This window comes from Lineus longissimus, chromosome 10 (genome assembly GCF_910592395.1).
Source record: "Lineus longissimus chromosome 10, tnLinLong1.2, whole genome shotgun sequence".
Taxonomy (NCBI): domain Eukaryota; kingdom Metazoa; phylum Nemertea; class Pilidiophora; order Heteronemertea; family Lineidae; genus Lineus; species Lineus longissimus.
In genome coordinates, this window is record NC_088317.1 from 18,450,026 (window position 1) to 18,466,546 (window position 16,521).

The 16,521-nt window shown below is 41.1% G+C and overlaps 3 protein-coding genes across 17 annotated transcripts in view; 2 read left to right on the forward strand and 1 right to left on the reverse strand.

Moving 5' to 3' along the window:
• The window catches only part of LOC135494709 (uncharacterized), a 103,713-nt gene extending 97,845 nt beyond the window's left edge, over window positions 1-5,868 (forward strand). For all 14 annotated transcript variants that reach the window (XM_064782933.1, XM_064782938.1, XM_064782941.1 and 11 more), the window contains 9 exons: window positions 64-199; window positions 433-619; window positions 878-1,214; window positions 1,584-1,937; window positions 2,147-2,223; window positions 2,348-2,482; window positions 2,688-2,986; window positions 3,336-3,500; window positions 3,851-5,868. In XM_064782933.1, coding sequence (XP_064639003.1) covers window positions 64-199; window positions 433-619; window positions 878-1,214; window positions 1,584-1,937; window positions 2,147-2,223; window positions 2,348-2,482; window positions 2,688-2,986; window positions 3,336-3,500; window positions 3,851-3,920 — 1,760 coding nt within the window. In that variant the 3' untranslated portion in view covers window positions 3,921-5,868. The remainder of the gene's footprint in view (window positions 1-63; window positions 200-432; window positions 620-877; window positions 1,215-1,583; window positions 1,938-2,146; window positions 2,224-2,347; window positions 2,483-2,687; window positions 2,987-3,335; window positions 3,501-3,850) is intronic.
• A 51-nt stretch (window positions 5,869-5,919) lies between these two features.
• On the reverse strand, window positions 5,920-11,521 carry LOC135494710 (U2 small nuclear ribonucleoprotein auxiliary factor 35 kDa subunit-related protein 2-like). The gene is made up of 11 exons (XM_064782950.1): window positions 11,444-11,521; window positions 10,928-11,019; window positions 10,497-10,578; window positions 10,179-10,287; window positions 9,733-9,828; window positions 9,051-9,089; window positions 8,641-8,750; window positions 8,389-8,495; window positions 8,005-8,167; window positions 7,678-7,787; window positions 5,920-7,294 (listed from the first exon to the last, which is right to left on the reverse strand). Exons 1-11 carry the CDS (start codon window positions 11,494-11,496, stop codon window positions 6,402-6,404), a joined length of 1,854 nt encoding a protein of 617 aa, XP_064639020.1. The 5' UTR covers window positions 11,497-11,521; the 3' UTR covers window positions 5,920-6,401.
• Window positions 11,522-11,715: 194 nt separating this feature from the next.
• LOC135494786 (uncharacterized) lies at window positions 11,716-16,240 on the forward strand. 2 transcript variants are annotated; one of them, XM_064783063.1, is made up of 13 exons: window positions 11,716-11,869; window positions 12,045-12,107; window positions 12,252-12,382; window positions 12,504-12,617; window positions 12,813-12,908; window positions 13,146-13,308; window positions 13,482-13,584; window positions 13,981-14,115; window positions 14,226-14,366; window positions 14,594-14,728; window positions 14,847-15,035; window positions 15,127-15,364; window positions 15,750-16,240. In XM_064783063.1, exons 1-13 carry the CDS (start codon window positions 11,794-11,796, stop codon window positions 15,846-15,848), a joined length of 1,683 nt encoding a protein of 560 aa, XP_064639133.1. In that variant the 5' UTR covers window positions 11,716-11,793; the 3' UTR covers window positions 15,849-16,240. The 2 variants fall into 2 exon arrangements, with proteins under 2 accessions (XP_064639133.1, XP_064639135.1); XM_064783065.1 differs by having other exon boundaries at window positions 11,745-11,763.
• Window positions 16,241-16,521: the final 281 nt, after the last annotated feature.

The following is a 16,521-nucleotide window of genomic DNA, read 5'->3' on the forward strand; positions in this document are numbered from 1 at the left end:
TATACAGCTTTCAATCATTCCATCAGACATGTTGGACTGATTCGTTCGATGATCTATTTCCAGAACATATCAAACAGAAAAACAACACTTTCAAGAAGAGTCACCTCGTGTTCCTAGTGTTGTATGTGGTGTATAAGACGGCCTACTCCTTGACAGTCACTCTCACTGTGGTCTTCTTCATATGTCGAGCCATTAGTGTGTAAGTATACTTTACTATCAAAAGAAGATTTGATCACCTGATTTTAAAGATTCCATTAGCTGTGTTGATGTGGTGGCATGCTAGCCACGGCAAGAGGGGATTTCCCTTGAGCTTAGTTGGTAGAGTGATGGCCCTTTAAGCAAGAGGTCCTAACCCGCAGAACCTTAGTCTTCTTTCTCTGTAACAATAACCAATTAAGTGCAGCACTGACTGTGTAACCTTAATCCTTCCAGCAACCCAATCAAAACCATGCAGCAATACTACCGTCACGCCGACCAGATCGTCTTACGGCAGTATGACGAAATAGCAGACATGAGAAGCTTCGTAGACAAGGAGCTTGAGCGCCAGAATGCGATGGTGGACCATACTAAACGTCAGTGCGAAGACCAAATGAAAGCCATGCATAAGATCTTCGAGCAGGTAAGTTTATCTGTCGGACTTTTCATCTCATCATTTCGTTCTTCTTATTCTGTTCTCACTTGAGTAGTATGTGGTGTGCAACCATGGTTGGGTGCCACCTGGGCTTATTGGCCTTTTTGATTGCATGTTTGGCCATGGCCAATAGTCCGTCATCAGCTATACATGTATTGGATAATGAGTCGGAAGCCTTTAAGATCAGCCCTCCCTCCGCCACACTTATCATATGGTACCTTACCATTAGTCATTCATTTGTTTCAGGCAATGCATTCTATTCCCATGAAGAGCGCCCAGACCAGAATCCAGCTGGCTCTGAGTACGGCCGCAGTTCAGCATACCCGACGAATGGTCCAAAACCTCACACTGACTCTGAGAACATTCAGAGAAGAATTTAACCGCTACGCTGACGAAATGGTCTTCAATCTGATACGGGACATACGCCAGACTTATAAGGATGTTGAAAAGAATCGCTGGTTGTCTGCTGCCCGGATGATTCATGATAGCGTGCGGCAGACCAGACGTAATCGGGGCAAGAGTCTCATCAGGCCATTCATGGACTGGGTGGGGCTACAGACAGAGCTGACTCATCTTTCAGCAGGTTTGTATTGTTGTAATATTCCCTTGATATGGAGAGAAGCAGTTCCTTCTTGGCTAAAGGTTCCATCAGGTGGCTGAAGGTTCAGCTCGTCTGAGACCATTTATCATCACATTCACAGGTAGGCTAATCCTGTTCGCGTCAAGTAGTATTAGACAAGAGACTTGAGCTTGATCACAAACTCTTTATATGACGACTTAGTGGAGTTTCTTTTTGAATAAACGGCATTAAAGTAAGTCCAGTGAATAGTGTTTCAGGAAAAATGTCCATTCGGGCATTGAAGTATTTCCACTAGGAGAATAGTCGAGCTGTCTGTTAACCCTGAAGATGGTAAATAACTTTGTTGTAAACAGTTTTATCTTTTTATTTCAGACTTGAAAATGAGGTCCAATATCCCAATGCCAAACGTCAACGACTTCCCAATCCCATTTGTTCAGAAACCTCAGTTCCAGTTCACGCCTGTGAAACCTTCAGACGTGCGTCTTCCTCACAACATCTGGTTACTAGAGATGGAAAATGAGACGCTCTCGTACATCAGCCAGACAGAAAGTCTACCATCAGCACGCCAGATGTCCGACTTGAGCATCGTAAACATCAATTTGATTTTGGCGGTTCTTCTTGTCATCGACTTCTTGTGGCTGCTGCATCGGATTGCGAGGACGTTTGATTGTTCAAAGGAGATTTTGTATGGTTATCCTGTGGAGTTTGATTGCAGAGGCAAACTAGGTAAGGCTGTTGATTCTAAATCTGCCTCCCTTGATAGAATGAATCACTTGGTATAGATGTGAAATTGTTACACCTGAAACTTTCAGAGTAAGTTGTCCCTTCCACTACTCCAGTATTGGACATTCCAAGGCCTGATTACGTTGTTTACGATGGCTTTCTACGGCATCATTAGCGACACTGAAGGTGGCCATGACTTTCTTTACTTTCAGAAGTTGATCAGAATTCCTCCAGTCAAACACACTGTGTTGGCAAATGTCTAAATTCTGTGAAGAGGACGGTCTTACTGGTGAGTTCAGTTATCTTCTATCTTTCTTAAATGGAATGGCCTACATTTTGGACACTGACCTCAGGTTCTGTGCACCATGGAATAGGATTATATACAAATCTGATTCCCTCTCGTTGCTTTGCAGACTGTGAAGAGTGAGTTCCTGCCCAAGATGGTTGGTACATGTTTCGCTGTGTTCATGATCCTCTTGTTCCTGGGACATTCGGAGAAGCTCGTCACCCTTGATACGCTGGAGAAGTTGGGATATTTTGACACTTTGGTAAGTGGAGTAGACTAGACTACCTTAAGGACTCTGCAAGAGCTGGTCAAGGGATGACGTACAGCTGAGCCTTAGTAAAACATTACCTCCGGATTTAAAAAGGTCTTGATTATGCCTAGATTTGCTAAAACAAATGCATATTAAGGGATGTGAGGTTGTTTTACTTCTAGGAGGGGAAAACTTTAACCTTTGCACTTCATTACAGGTGACCCCTCTCTCAACCAATCACAGAATAGCAAACACCCGAGTATCCTCAAACGCAGATAGAATAAACAATGTTGATCTCCGATTCTACGAGCGTTCTGTCGATGCCCGACTCCAGCACTACCAGACGCTACTGCAGACTCACAATAGACTTCATTGTGAGGATGAATCAAAACTGTGTGATCAGTTCTGCAAGTGGTCAGGTGACACGAGAGTCTGTGATAAGTGGAGTTATGAGACTGTGACGGCCAAACTTAGTGGCTGTCAACTCCCAAGAATTATACCAACACTTTATGGAAAGTAAGTCCAACAATCTATTAACAGTCTCGTCAGCATCATGACCCACCTTTTTTAAAGGCAAAGGGTCTATACAAAAGTTGATATTGATAAAGGGAAGTTCAAGAGAGATTATCTTTTGGTAATCGTTAATCCTCAAAAGTGAAGGGAAGTTGTGATTGTATCAGGTGGTGTCAGTTCACAGAGGTGTCCTTATAACATATATCAGATTGAGGGGAATTACCAATATGGGACCAAAATCTATTTCCTCATAGTGAGGGTGTCCTGATTACAGAAGTGTCCACTAAGAGTGGTTCTACTGTACTGTAGAAGTCCTCGTTACTCAGGACTGATTTGATTCTTGTGATTTCAGATTCGAGGAGTATGCTTACATAGCCAAGTACCGTTTGCAATCAGCAAAATATGTCAACGCGGTACGAGAGCTTCTGTTCTATATCTGTTGCATCGTGCTGACCTACATCCTGGCACTTGGAGTTCTCGATCTGTTCGGGTATGTCATGTGGCTTTTCCTGCGAAGGTGAGTTGATGTCAGTTTGTCTTTGTATGAAAAGTGAGTGAAAGCTACACGGCTACAGGTAGAAAAGATTAGCTCACCAGGCTGATGCCTCTACAGCTTTGATAGCATGAAGTGATCAGGAGTATCGCTCTTCCTGGATGGGATGCTTCCACATTGTAGGCCAGTTCTCCAAGTCAGAACTGGTTTCCATTAATACTATTCGGAGAAGTAATAAGGGTGAAGTGACTTGCCCAAGGGCACAAAGATAAAGATAACTTTTCTTCTAAGAGTTGAACCTACAACACTATCACCACTATGCCACCGATCTCCCTTTTTCACAGTCACCGTCAACTTTTCAATTTCTTTAATAGATTCCATATGTTACGCCAACAAAGGGCATACATGACTGATGAAGTATCACCGGTGCCGAGACCATCGTGAGCAGCGTGATATCTGCCGAGAAAACAGTTCTCAAGAGATCTTACGAGGAAACACAATCAGTTGAATTGTAACGGCGGGAGGTCAAGTCGATATTAGACTTTGTGCCAAGAACTTTGCTGCATAATAAATCCAATGCAATTCTCTTTGATTGATGGCATCAAAATAATCCATATTTACCTACTTAAGTCTGTGACACTGAGATATGTCATTCCGTACTGCATCGGCCAGAAGTAACGTTACCTGCAGTGTGCAACCTTCAGCCATGATACATACCGTACATGTACCACAAGGCCTACTTATCTAATGTATCATGCTTGAATGTTGCAAGCAGTGAGAGATGATTCCTCTGACCAGGACTGCATTTATTTTCATCATTCCAAAATCTGTTGTACAAATATAATTGTTTATGATAAAATTGATTTCGTAGATGAATATGCATGGCTAAAACACTTATCTTGCTGATCCTTGGAAGGAATGTGCCCCTTCTGGAAATGTACATTCTGATACCAAAGTTGTTAGAAAAACATTATCCAGTGATAAATTGAAAGTACTGAGAATTGTTCATTGATTAATTATTTGCCAAATGTGCTTCAAATGCATGTTGTAAGGTGCTACCTGTACAAAACATGTTTTGGTTAACACTTTTGCACTTTAGAGATGTAGGTCACCATTTATATTATAGTCAACAGTACATGCACTTGTAATGTGAAGAATATGCACTTTTGTCAGTCGACTAGAGGAAATTAACAGCTCCGTAAAATGACGAGGCTGTACATGTAGTTAAGTGGTCGATAGTTGTTGATCTCATCTTTAGAATTTATGCTCCAAGTCCAAACAAAATGGGCCAGGGTTGAACTGAATTCACCACTCTCTCTTATCTTTTATACGGCGGAGCACAGTTTATTTCAGTGGCAGTTGTGTGTAACATTGTTAATCGCCCAAAAAGTTTCTATCAGTTGAACAGCTCTTATATATCAGGAGGGGTGAAATTAAAATGAGTTCTGTATATTTGGCACTAACTTCCAAGTTTTTCACGGCGAACATATCTAGTCAAGACTCTATTCTATGAATATACTCTTTTATATTAATGCTGTTTGATGTATATAACGTTGTATATAATTATCCATTGTTATAGATATTATTTCATTAAATGTATTTATTATTTATTTTAGGCCTCTGTTGATGCATAGTAAAGCTTACATGCATAGAACCTGCTTCTTGCAGATGAGTGCCGCCAGTGATGGACAGAACTTCATCAACTTATTGGGATAGCCTCTTGAATATCAAAGACGAAACGTCTTCATCACCTGAGTCTGACCCCCTAAGTTGGCAGAGTTTGAGTAGGCCTACTTCACCCCTTGAGGCTTTTATCTGAAAGTTACCAATTTAGGGACATGATCCGTCATTATTCCAATGCATTATGTTGAACTCCTAACTAATCCAGTGGTCCTGGGTTCAAACCTTGGAGTTTTCCTCAGTCACGTAATGTTGGAAGGCACGATATAACAGTCAAGCCCTCACTGAGGTCATCCTGGGATACAGGTTGATGACATCAGGATGCACTGAGGTCTCCTGTCAATACTGAAGTTTCACCAATATATGACCGGTGTTCCGAGTATTCCAAGCCAGATATTATGTACATGGCCGCCACGCGATGCCCTTCAACATGTTCACTTTGTATGGACAATGGGTTGGTGGATCCTAGTTGTCCAGTGGTCATGAACCATTTCCAGGCTTGGCCTTCGTTTCGACTTTGCTGTAATTAGTAAACCAGTCTTAGATCAGTGAAACAACAGTAAAACTTAACTTGTTGATGTGCACTTTTCTTCATCTTCCAAGTCATTTTTATTCTCCACGTTGCTTCTGTAACATACCTTACAATATTGTAACTTTGTTGTCGTATGCAAAGCGATAGAATTTGAAAATAAATAAAAATCATCATATGAAATTCTGGAGTATGTCGTATTTATTTTGATGACGTCCCAATATTCAGTGAGAAACAAACAAAAAATAAACACAATTTGTCTCCTAAAACATTTAATTTTGCATAAACAATCAATTTGACAACAATGTGTATAAATGCAATGATAGACTGTTCTAGGCAAGCAACCCCTTGTAATTGTTTTCATGGGTGATAGCCTCTAACTCATAGGTTTATGCTGACAGCCTGGTACTGGTACTCCACTGTGTACATATCTATAGTTACATAGTTAGTATTAATCTGTTATGTAAGGCACACCTAATACTTCTATGTACTATCCTGGGCTCAAAGGCAGAAGAGGCCTTAGGATTGCAAGTATGGGTCAAGTAGAACATATCCTACCAATACCTTATTGTTTGAAAAGTAACAAGTGGAGAGTAGAGATTGAGTCTGAAAGACACTGCCACACTGAATAAGGCCGGTTTAATTCGATCCATTACCAAATAGGGCATCAGCCTGTAATATGATGAGTTCCAGAACTCACATTCCACACAGTTTTCTCATACTCGTTCCTTGCTGTGCAGTTTCTTGTGTTTTTTATGCTTTTTATGTTTCTTATGTCTCTTGGAAAAGTCACTACTATGTGTAACAGAGGATTCTATAGAGCTGTCACTATCCTGTTCAGAGTTGGCCCCAAGTTTGTCACTCTTGCCATTTCTATCAGTGTCAATTCCATAAACAGAATCATGCTCAAAATCATTTTTACTCGAGGACCAGTAATCATTATTTGACTCATTCCTAGCACAACTAACTGAACTGTCCTTACGCTTTGAATCTGACCTAAGGTCATCTCTTGTTGACCTTGCTTCTGAAGGTTGTCTGTCTCTAGATCTTGACTCATGCCTGTCCTCTGTCCTTGACCTATGTCTATCTCTAGACATTTCCCTCTCTCTGTCCCTAGACTTTGACCTATATCTACTCGACCGAGAGCTGTATCTTTCCCTAGATCGTGAACGCTGTCTCTCACTCCTTACAGAAGATCCTCTATCATATCGCTCACGTGAAATCGAGTCCATATCACGTGATCGTGAATAATCTCTGGTCTCACGTGACCTAGAATAATCCCTAGTATCACGTGACTTTGAAAAATCTCTGGTATCACGTGATCTTGAATAATCCCTAGTATCACGTGATCTTGAGTAATCCCTAGTATCACGTGACCTTGAGTAATCCCTATCACGTGACCTTGAGTAATCCCTATCACGTGACCGAGATCGACTACGTGAATAACGCCCACGACTATAACTTCCACCACGTTGTGAGAAGTTCTGCGATCTCTCCGACTGAACGTTGAACCCACGATCTGCTTCGAAGAATTCCCGATTTGGGTTCTGGAACACGTGCAGGAAGTTGCAGCCTTTACCTTTGGGACATCGCTTCCTTTCATAGAGACCTAGAAACAGAATGAGAGAGGTCACACACCACATGGTTTGATAGAACCTATATTGAAGTTCTTAGCAATCCAATGGTCTTCACTGATCACACCATACCTACATGTATCTGAGGGTTTAGTTTGAATCATAGGTTGCCCAAATGATGTTAAAACTTGTTTTATGGAGAAGGCACAGCTGAAATCACACCTATTCAAACAATCTATTTGAGAGAGGGCGCTTTGAGCAAGGACTCAACATACATAAAACACACGCCTATACAACAGGGTCTTTATTGATCATTAAATAGCCTTGACTAAATTTGAATATTGCCAAAAGTGATCGAGAGACTGAACTTGATTCGTTTCCACCGGGTCTAACAGAGAACTTGAGGAAGGATCCTTACCACAAATGGCTGACTTCCAGTTAGTGACGGAACAGAACTCGCACTGAAGTTGTCTGCCGCCATACCAGCGAGCGTTGAAAGACTGGTAGGCTGTCACAGCGTCTGCCTCACTGAAGATAAACAATAACATGTCAATGAGGACACAAGCACTTCTTTCTGAGCAGGTCTGTATTTATTCTGCAGAAGATATCACGTGCTGCCATACTGGACGATAAACACAACCATGGACTGCTGTTTTAGTGTTTCTTGAATTTGAGGTTCATCAAGGAAGTTATATTTTATCAAAATAGCCGGAGCATTGAGACCAAAATCAACATCTGAACTTACTTCTCAAACTGTACAAAAACATTTCCTCTCAGATGTGGTTCATAGTTTCGACAAACTTTGAACTGAATGACTTTGCCGATTTTCTTAAACTCTGGTAGGACGTCATTGTAGAATTCCTCAAAATGGTGGTACGTATCCTGATCTTCATATTCCAGGTCGATATCTAAAAATTTCAGAACAATTTTGAGTAAAACTCCAAGTCACTGACTATCACCCACATCCTGAGATAGTACCCAGACCAGGCAGCCCTGAGAGAGGAACTTTGGACATCAGGAACCTGCATCCAGGACTAACTTTACGGGGACATGGATGAAAAACAACATGAATTTATGGCGAAAAATTTTGAGAACTATTTCGAATGATAAAATCGGGTTGGATACTTACCAGTGTCGTATTCATCTCTGAGCGCATTCTCCAAGCTGAAGTGGGCGTACATTCCTGGGAAGAGGATGGTAGCACTGGATTCTGGGTGCTCATGGGCTCGGGAACACCTGAAAGACACATCATACTATCAATAACAATAACATGGTATTTGCAACATATTTTAGGGGGTTTTACGAGCAAAAGATGCTTAAATAAGAGGAACAACCTGCGGTCAGACCGAACTACATAGGAAGAGTCGAATCTTTGTCTTACCTCTCAGCAAATCGACACGCTCCCGTCTTCATGAAGAATGGACACTTCTCAACAGCTCGTTCCGTCCCGTATCTGACAGGTGCAAGTGGGTTGTGCCACGTACCATCGTCCTGGACACCAAGCATGAGATATTAGTAACGAGGTAAGCATTATGAAGATACCACTCAAAAGATAAGCTCCAAATCATGAAGCACTCAATCAGTTGTATTGGTGTTGCTTCAGGGACTTGTCAGGATACCATAGTCAGGTGGTGATTATCGGCTACGTCATGGCTGATTTTAAATGTACGCAATGTATTCCTGGAGGGATTTCTGAATAAGCTTTTACTTGCGAATCCCGGAGAATGAGTGCATTATTCAGAACAGAACTTCCTACACCTTCACATGCAGCAGAATCTTATACTTTCTCACCTTGTTCTCATGGGCAGTTGCTTCCTTGAGTAGCTTGTCCTAAAACAAACGAGGGTCACCCGGACCAATATCTGATAAGTAAGGCTGAGCAGATGGGTTAAGACAAGAATAATGCAAAACATCAACGTATATACAGACAAAATGTCTTTTCTGGTTTTTCATCATACTATCAGATGACCAGGTAAATAAGGAGCAAAGCCTAGAAGCCATTAAAATATGCATTTGTCCCTCTTCGAAGTAAGTAAGATTTGAATACTCAGACAATGGGGTTATATTCCTATAAACTTCAAAAATTTGATCCTTCCATGCATAAGTATCGATCATTAGGGAGTGTAAATGTGTCAATAGATATTCAAAAAGATACACAATATGTCAAAAGCTTCATCTATCCTGATGCTCGATGGGTAATAACAGTTAAGGAATACGACAAGAAGGAATGAAAGATTCAGACTTCACCTGTAGAACACTGACAGCTGATCAGACAATTCTACAGATAAATACTGTTTACTTCAAGCAAAACGTTTTTTCTCAATTGCGCTAAAGTTTAGCCAAGAGAGAGCTTAATATTGAAGTAAAAGCTGCAGATCCACACCACACTGCTATATATTTAATCTTATCTAAGCCAGTTGATTATCTGCAGATGATTTTAGCCAGGATATCTGATTGGTGTCTTCCGCATCACCTGCTTGTTCTTTCTCTCTTCCTCAGCTTTCTTCCTTTTTTCTTCTTCCTCCTTCTCTCGCTTTTCCCTCTCTTCCCATTCTTCACGGATCTTTTGCTGAAAGAGAACGACCAAAATGACCGACTGGTGAAGCAGAAAGTAGTTCAAGCACAGCTGACACTTCCTAGTGCCCCTTTTGACAAGAAGGCTCAGTTTACAGTAGCAAGCCACATCCTTCAAGATTACTTTGTTTGGTGCAGCATAAAAATGACTGGTCTCATCATGTCGAACAGGCCCAATATGTTCTCTCCAGTAGCAACCTTGTTTCTTCATTGAAAGATTCAAATGAAATCAGACAGTTACCAAAGACACACACATATTTTCTTTCATCTCAGGATTTTCTGACAACCTCAATCCTGGTCAGTTGGAAATTGGACCCTACAGGACCCTCTCCAAATATATGTTACCTCCTGTTCCTTTAATCTGATCTTCTCCTTTTCTTCCCATTCCTTCCTTGCCTTGAAGGCGAGCTGGGCAAGTCTCTCCCTCTCCAACCATTGCTGATGGTCATACTCCCTAACAGAAAGAAATTCAGGTTGATTGAGACATGGCCTGAGAATAGGACCGACTGATCAGATTATCACTATGCTACCAGACAACTTGTTCTCGTGTGATGTCATTTGGCAGGAGATTCGAATAAGTCTGGTCATAAGCCATACAGAGATTTTAACAGATTTTAAATGCCATTCAAGCACTCAATCTCGTCAGGGACTGCCACAACCTACCCGAGTTCCTGCTCTCTTTTCCTCTTATATTCTTCTTCATATATCTGTCTTTGTGTCAGAACAACCTCATCTTCCTCTTCCTCTGGAAACAAAATAGTTATAAATATATCTGACACCATTCAATGACCTCTCTTATTCCCAGACCACCATCACTAGCAGAGGACAAAATGCCGCTAATTCTTTTTGGCACAGTTCTGGGTCTGTCATCTACCCACAACTTGCCCCCTCAGCAGAGACAAGATGAAGATAGTAGAATCATTACGGCATTGTCTTAGTTTGTTTTCCCAGTTTGTCAAAGAGTAAAAACTTACATTAACCAGTTCCGATGCAGTCACACATTCTGTCATATTTTGACACAGACTTTTTCTGTTTAGACTTCAACAACTTGTCTCTGACAGATCAGTTGAGGTCACTGTGGCCATGATACTAACCAGGCCCTATTGCAGAATCCCTTTTCTTTGCCTGTTCTTGACGTTTGGTCTTTCTCTTTACTTTCTTTAGGTACGCTTTCCGCTGTTTGTGGCTAAAATTGAAAATGAACAATAGTGTCTAGTGAGTAATACTGGTCCCAATAAATCAATATATAATTTGACAATTGTCTGTCAGGAGGCCGGGGGGGGGGGGGGGCGGTCTTATGCACCCTCCCTCAAAGAAGCAGCGGTTTTCTGTGTAGGAACTTTGATGGACACCATAACATGTCCCGAGACGTCCTTCACTTGGATTTTGCCCAGATACAAACATAATAGATACAAAAGGTCACATTCATCCGGAAAATTAGTCGACAAAAAGCCGTGTACAAGCCAAAGGGCTAGGGAAATCTATTCTCAGACAGTGATTTATGCACCGGTGCATCGACTAAATGTAGAAACAACAAGCTTCACATACGCTTCAAGACACAACACATATCTAGAACGAAAGATATTACTAAAAAAAGCAGTGTTATTAACCTTAATTTTGATAAATCAGGTAATTTGGAAAGTTCTGGTTGCTCGGTCATCATCTTTGCAGACCACTTTTAGGATTCTGCATCTGTAGGATTCTTACAAACTTAAAATTCTGCAATTTAATATTTTGATAGTACATTAAACCAAGATGTATGCAAATAAAAGATAGAAAAACTATAATTCGGATAGATTTAAAATCCTTAAAGACATGAAATTTAGATTAGAAGAAGACAATTTTGGTCTGTAGCTATTCGAATTCGTCTGCAAGATGGTGGCCAAGCAGTCGAAATTTTTCGATTTCTGACAAATTCGTTGTTATTAAAGTGAGTTCTCTTCTCTGATGGATATTTAGAATGGCCGATTGCTCTCATGAAGATCAGATGGAAGAGTTGATTGCTCTGAAATCAATTTATGAGGATGAACTAACCGGTAAGATAGGTTGTAATTGAGTAAATGTGAAATTGACACCTAATTTCGCCAGGTCCCCAATACTGCCACAGCTTCAAACCTGGTATTGCACAACTTTGGCGTGGATTGTGATACATTCCTTGACAGTCAGTGATAACAAGCCTAATATCTGTTTTCCATTTAACTTCTCTTCCAGAAATCTCGACGAGTCCACCATGTTTCATGTTGAGAATTACAGAGTTAGAAAAGAACCTCAAAGGTAATTTCATTTGCTGACAATGTTGCAGTGGGACCCTTGTATGAGCAGATTTGCTGAATTCTAATGTACTTCTAAGCAGATGAACAATTACAATGCAAAATGTGACTGATTGACACACTGTAACTACATGTATTTCTGTTTCAGGGCCAGTATTTCTGAAACTCACATACCCTCCAGAATACCCAAATGTAGTGCCAAGAATTGAAGTTCCCAATGGGTCTAGTGTCCTCACTTCAGGCGACCACGAAGGTTTAGTGGAGAATCTCAATCTAGTGGTAAGCAATTCAATAATCATTTATTACTACAAGCTGTCATTTCCTTTGAGGACAAAGTCACAACCAGTATTCTCTCTGGTATAAGACCACTTTTACTTTGAAATTGTTTCATTTCTAACAGGCTGAAGAAAATGTTGGTATGGTTATGGTGTTCACACTTGTCGAGGCTGCCAAAGAATGGATCAATAAAAATGTATCAGACTGTCAGCAGGATAATGAAGTGGAGGAAAGACAGGTAAACCATTATTTAGAGAATGATTGAAAGTTTATCTTAAGCATGATAAAATGGGAGTTATTCAAAAGTACGGTTGTGACATTTTGGCAGAAACAGAAATCTAGAAATGTGAATAGTTGGACAATACTGGCATCAATGGACAAAAAGCCTTCAGAAACATGAATGTACCATATGATGCCTTTCAACATTTTATAGGTTGAAGAAGACACTTCAGACTTTCTCAGTTCAGGGATAAAGTTTACCGAAGCAAAGACCAAGGGAGGAAAATGGGACTACGTCATTGGGTTAGTTGTGAGTATTTGGTTATTTTTAGTTCACCTACTCTTCCTCCTTCTTTATTCGCTTATGGCAAGACATTTTCCCTCGTTGAGTTTCATCTCAACTTGGATAGTGAGTATGTGCTGTACTGGTATTGAACTAGGTGTTCTAGTATCCTGGTGAACAGATATTAGGATTAGCCAGTGAGTTGAGTTTTGGTTTGGTTTGACTTGCAAAAAGTAGCTGATGTGTGCCATGATTCTGTTTCAGGGCAAGCCATCTGCAGGGAAGTCAACCTTCTTTAACGCAGCAACAACTCTTGAGCTGGCCAAGACTGGAGCTCATCCGTTCACAACAATAGAGCCCAACATTGGCAAGGCTTTCTACACAATTCCCTGTCCTTGTTATAAACTAGAGAAAAGATGTGATGCAGGTGAGGGTGTGTAGCTGTCTGATTTGAAAACTTTGATTTACAATCGCCACAATTGACTTGGCCATGCCAGGCAAAGCCGCAATAGCTATGATCAAAAGGTGAAGACGTCTCTCAGTGAGTTTGGTTAAAGACTTTGCTGCTTTTATAATGTCACTGATAATCAATCTTTTCAGCTCATGGCCATAACTTCAAGGGAGATCGTTACATGCCCACATTGCTGAAGGATGTTGCTGGGCTAGTGCCAGGGGCGTCCGATGGCAAAGGAAGAGGCAACAGGTAAACCTGAATATGTTAACCCTTAACTGAAGTGTTCTCACTAGGGACATTCCTCCATCATCATAAACTATGTCCGATCATCTTGGACTTTGAACACTTGCACTCTTATTAAAGTTTTGCAATTGCCTGTGTAGACTCCCATGTAGTCTGTTTCAGGCAACAGGCCACTGCGTCAGCAGTGTATTGCCTGAGCTGCCGACCGGCCCATCAGACCAGAGCCTACTCTGGTTTCTGTAGCATCAATTCACTCCCTCTGGATAGGGTTCCATTGCTGGTTTATCGCAGGTCAATGTGAACTTGCGGCAGAATCCTGTTGAAATATCTGATTTGATATTTTCTGATAACTTGACTTTCAAGAAATACTTTATCAGCTTTGCGCTATGTTCATTTTTCCAGATTTTTGAATGATCTCGTTGATGCTGATGTCCTCATTCATATCATTGACATCTCTGGCTGTACGAATGAGAAAGGGGAAGCTACCGTAGGTTACCATCCCTCGCTGGATGTGCAATGGCTTAACAATGAAATATAGTAAGTAAACATCATATATGACTAGGCTAAGCCATGGTCTCTAAAGAACCACATACATATACCATGATCCACTGCTGAAGTTTTTCCAACTTTTATTTTTCTCTTTTCAGTCGTTGGGTTTATGACAACGTCATGGGAAAATGGGATGCAATACGAAGAAAGCCAGCAAAATTGATCGATATGTTTACTGGTTACCGAGCCAACAGAGCTATGATACACACAGCCCTCCAGAATGCTGGTGTCAATGAAAAGTAGGTCAAATGCTGAAGAAATACTTTAGATAAATGACTTATGGCAGTCGTTTTCAAAATTTCACTTTACTTTGTTCTCTGCACAGTTGAAGACCATGGCGGTCAATGATTTTACAAAACAGCAGAAATATATTGGAGAAATAGAAAATGGGGTTGATTGCCCCCTGTCAGGATAAAGCTATCGTAGAAATAGGGGTCATTTCAAATTGTAAATATTTATGCTTCAGGGAACTGGCCAAGCTCCCACAGTGGAATGATTGTATCCTGGGAAAGGTTGTGACTGAGTTCCTCAGATTACGCTTCCCAATGCTCCTAGTCCTCAATAAAGCTGATACAGACACTGCACATGAGAACATAGTCAGGTTAGTATAAACACCCATTGGGAAATTCAGTCAAGCCAACAAGTTTGGTGAACAGACCCTGGTGGTTTCTGTTTGCAATCTCACTGCCCATTATTATTCTACTTCTTCACATTTTCAGCTTACAAGAGAAGTACCCGACCATCCCTTCCATCCCAGTGAGTGCCATCAGTGAATGTGATCTCCAGCAGCTACAGAAGTCTGGTGTCATACGTTATGAATTTGGAGATTCAAACTACAGTATTCTAACCAAGCCATCTCAGCAGGAAGAGTTCCAACTCAACCATGTCTCTAAAGATGTCTTTGAAAGGTAGGCCAGGACTTCTGTTTAGCCTTGTCTTTAGAAATACGTTCATCATTTTGGGCAGGACATATTGTTTTTAGTATTTTCTCTATTGTAGGTATGGCTCCACCAATGTCCACACTGCTCTCTGCCAGGCAGTGAGTTTGAAGTCCCCAGTCCATGCTCTCCCTGTGGCTGACCTTGATACTTTAAAGTCGATACGAAAAGACCGAGAGGACCCGGGGATATTACGAGATTGTATTCCATTGAAGCCGGGAACTACAGTAGATGGATTGTTTGAAGTCATGATACATTTTCCCATACAGCTGCTAGCTGGAGATTTTGTCCGTGCTGAGGTGAGTAGTGGTGTAATGTTATTAACATGATTGATATGGTCCCATACATGCAGGGCATAAAGCATTTGAACCTCAGTTGTTCCCACTTTCACTACCATTGGTTGTCAGTTGAGGTTATTGCCCTCATTACTCTCTCATGACTCAGGGAGGAGTTCAACTCATCATCATCACTTGAGTTGTGTCCTTCGCTTGCCCTGGCATGGCTGTCAGGTACCAGGTATCTTGTGTCTCATTCCTCTGCCAGGGAGGGGAACTCAAATGCAACCTTCTCATGTTAATTACTTGGGTATTGGCTTTGTTCTTGTCCTGGCTGAGCCACCTGGCTCAAGAAATCTCATTTAATCAAAGAACAAGACAATCTGATGATATTGATTCTGGTTTTCAGACTTCGGATGAAAATGGGAAGAAAAGACAAGTGCCAAAACAAGAGGAGATGAGTGAGACGAACAATGTGATCAGGATTATGAGCACAAGGAGAAGATAACACGTAGTCCTAGCTGGTTAGGAGTTATTCAGGCATGGACTTTTTGCCTCGCTCGGAAATTCAGGAAAGTGTTAAAATATTTGACAGAAATGTTTAGGACTTTTCAGCAAGATGTTTGTTGGGTAGCATTCCCTCAAAAATGAAAAGTTGCATGTTCCAATGATAACTTCAAGCAAAGACTGTTGTATTCTCAAGGCTAATTTGTCATGGTATAATGGTGCGCTGTCTTTGTAATCTGGCCTCAGATCTTAGATATACATGTATTATGGCAGTTTAACACTGTGATTAGTTAACCACTCTAGCTTTACATTGTCACAACTGCGGTTTTAGTAATTCTTTGGTAACGGTGCTTTCAAAGTAAAGGTCTAAATATATTTATTCAATATACATTACATTCGCCTTGTTATTCTGTTTTCGGTGCTAAGATCATGTGGTGCTTGGTGGACGTGCCATTGAACCTCGCCATTGTATCTTGGTGCCTGTCGGCGTATATTCCACTGGAGGCTCTGCGGTGAGCTTCCTCTGGTGGTCATCGAATTGAGCTCTACAAAGCGAGTTTATATGGCCTTTCAAACTTGGCCTATGTCATCTGACATAACCGACTTCGTCCCCAATGTAGGCCTATTTCAGGCCAGTTCCTGGGCAATGGACATGGTGGTGGAAATCTGAAGTG

Excerpts from the sequence above, each read along its gene's own strand:
- LOC135494710 (XM_064782950.1), bottom strand. The coding sequence starts at position 11,496 with ATGATGACCGAGCAACCAGAACTTTCCAAATTACCTGATTTATCAAAA. Across the intron at positions 11,020-11,443 it reads CCTGATTTATCAAAATTAAG|CCACAAACAGCGGAAAGCGT; the intron begins GTTAATAACACT and ends TTTCAATTTTAG. Across the intron at positions 7,295-7,677 it reads CTGGAAGTCAGCCATTTGTG|GTCTCTATGAAAGGAAGCGA; the intron begins GTAAGGATCCTT and ends TTCTGTTTCTAG.
- LOC135494786 (XM_064783063.1), top strand. The coding sequence starts at position 11,794 with ATGGCCGATTGCTCTCATGAAGATCAGATGGAAGAGTTGATTGCTCTG. Across the intron at positions 12,618-12,812 it reads ATGAAGTGGAGGAAAGACAG|GTTGAAGAAGACACTTCAGA; the intron begins GTAAACCATTAT and ends AACATTTTATAG. Across the intron at positions 14,367-14,593 it reads AATGCTGGTGTCAATGAAAA|GGAACTGGCCAAGCTCCCAC; the intron begins GTAGGTCAAATG and ends TTTATGCTTCAG.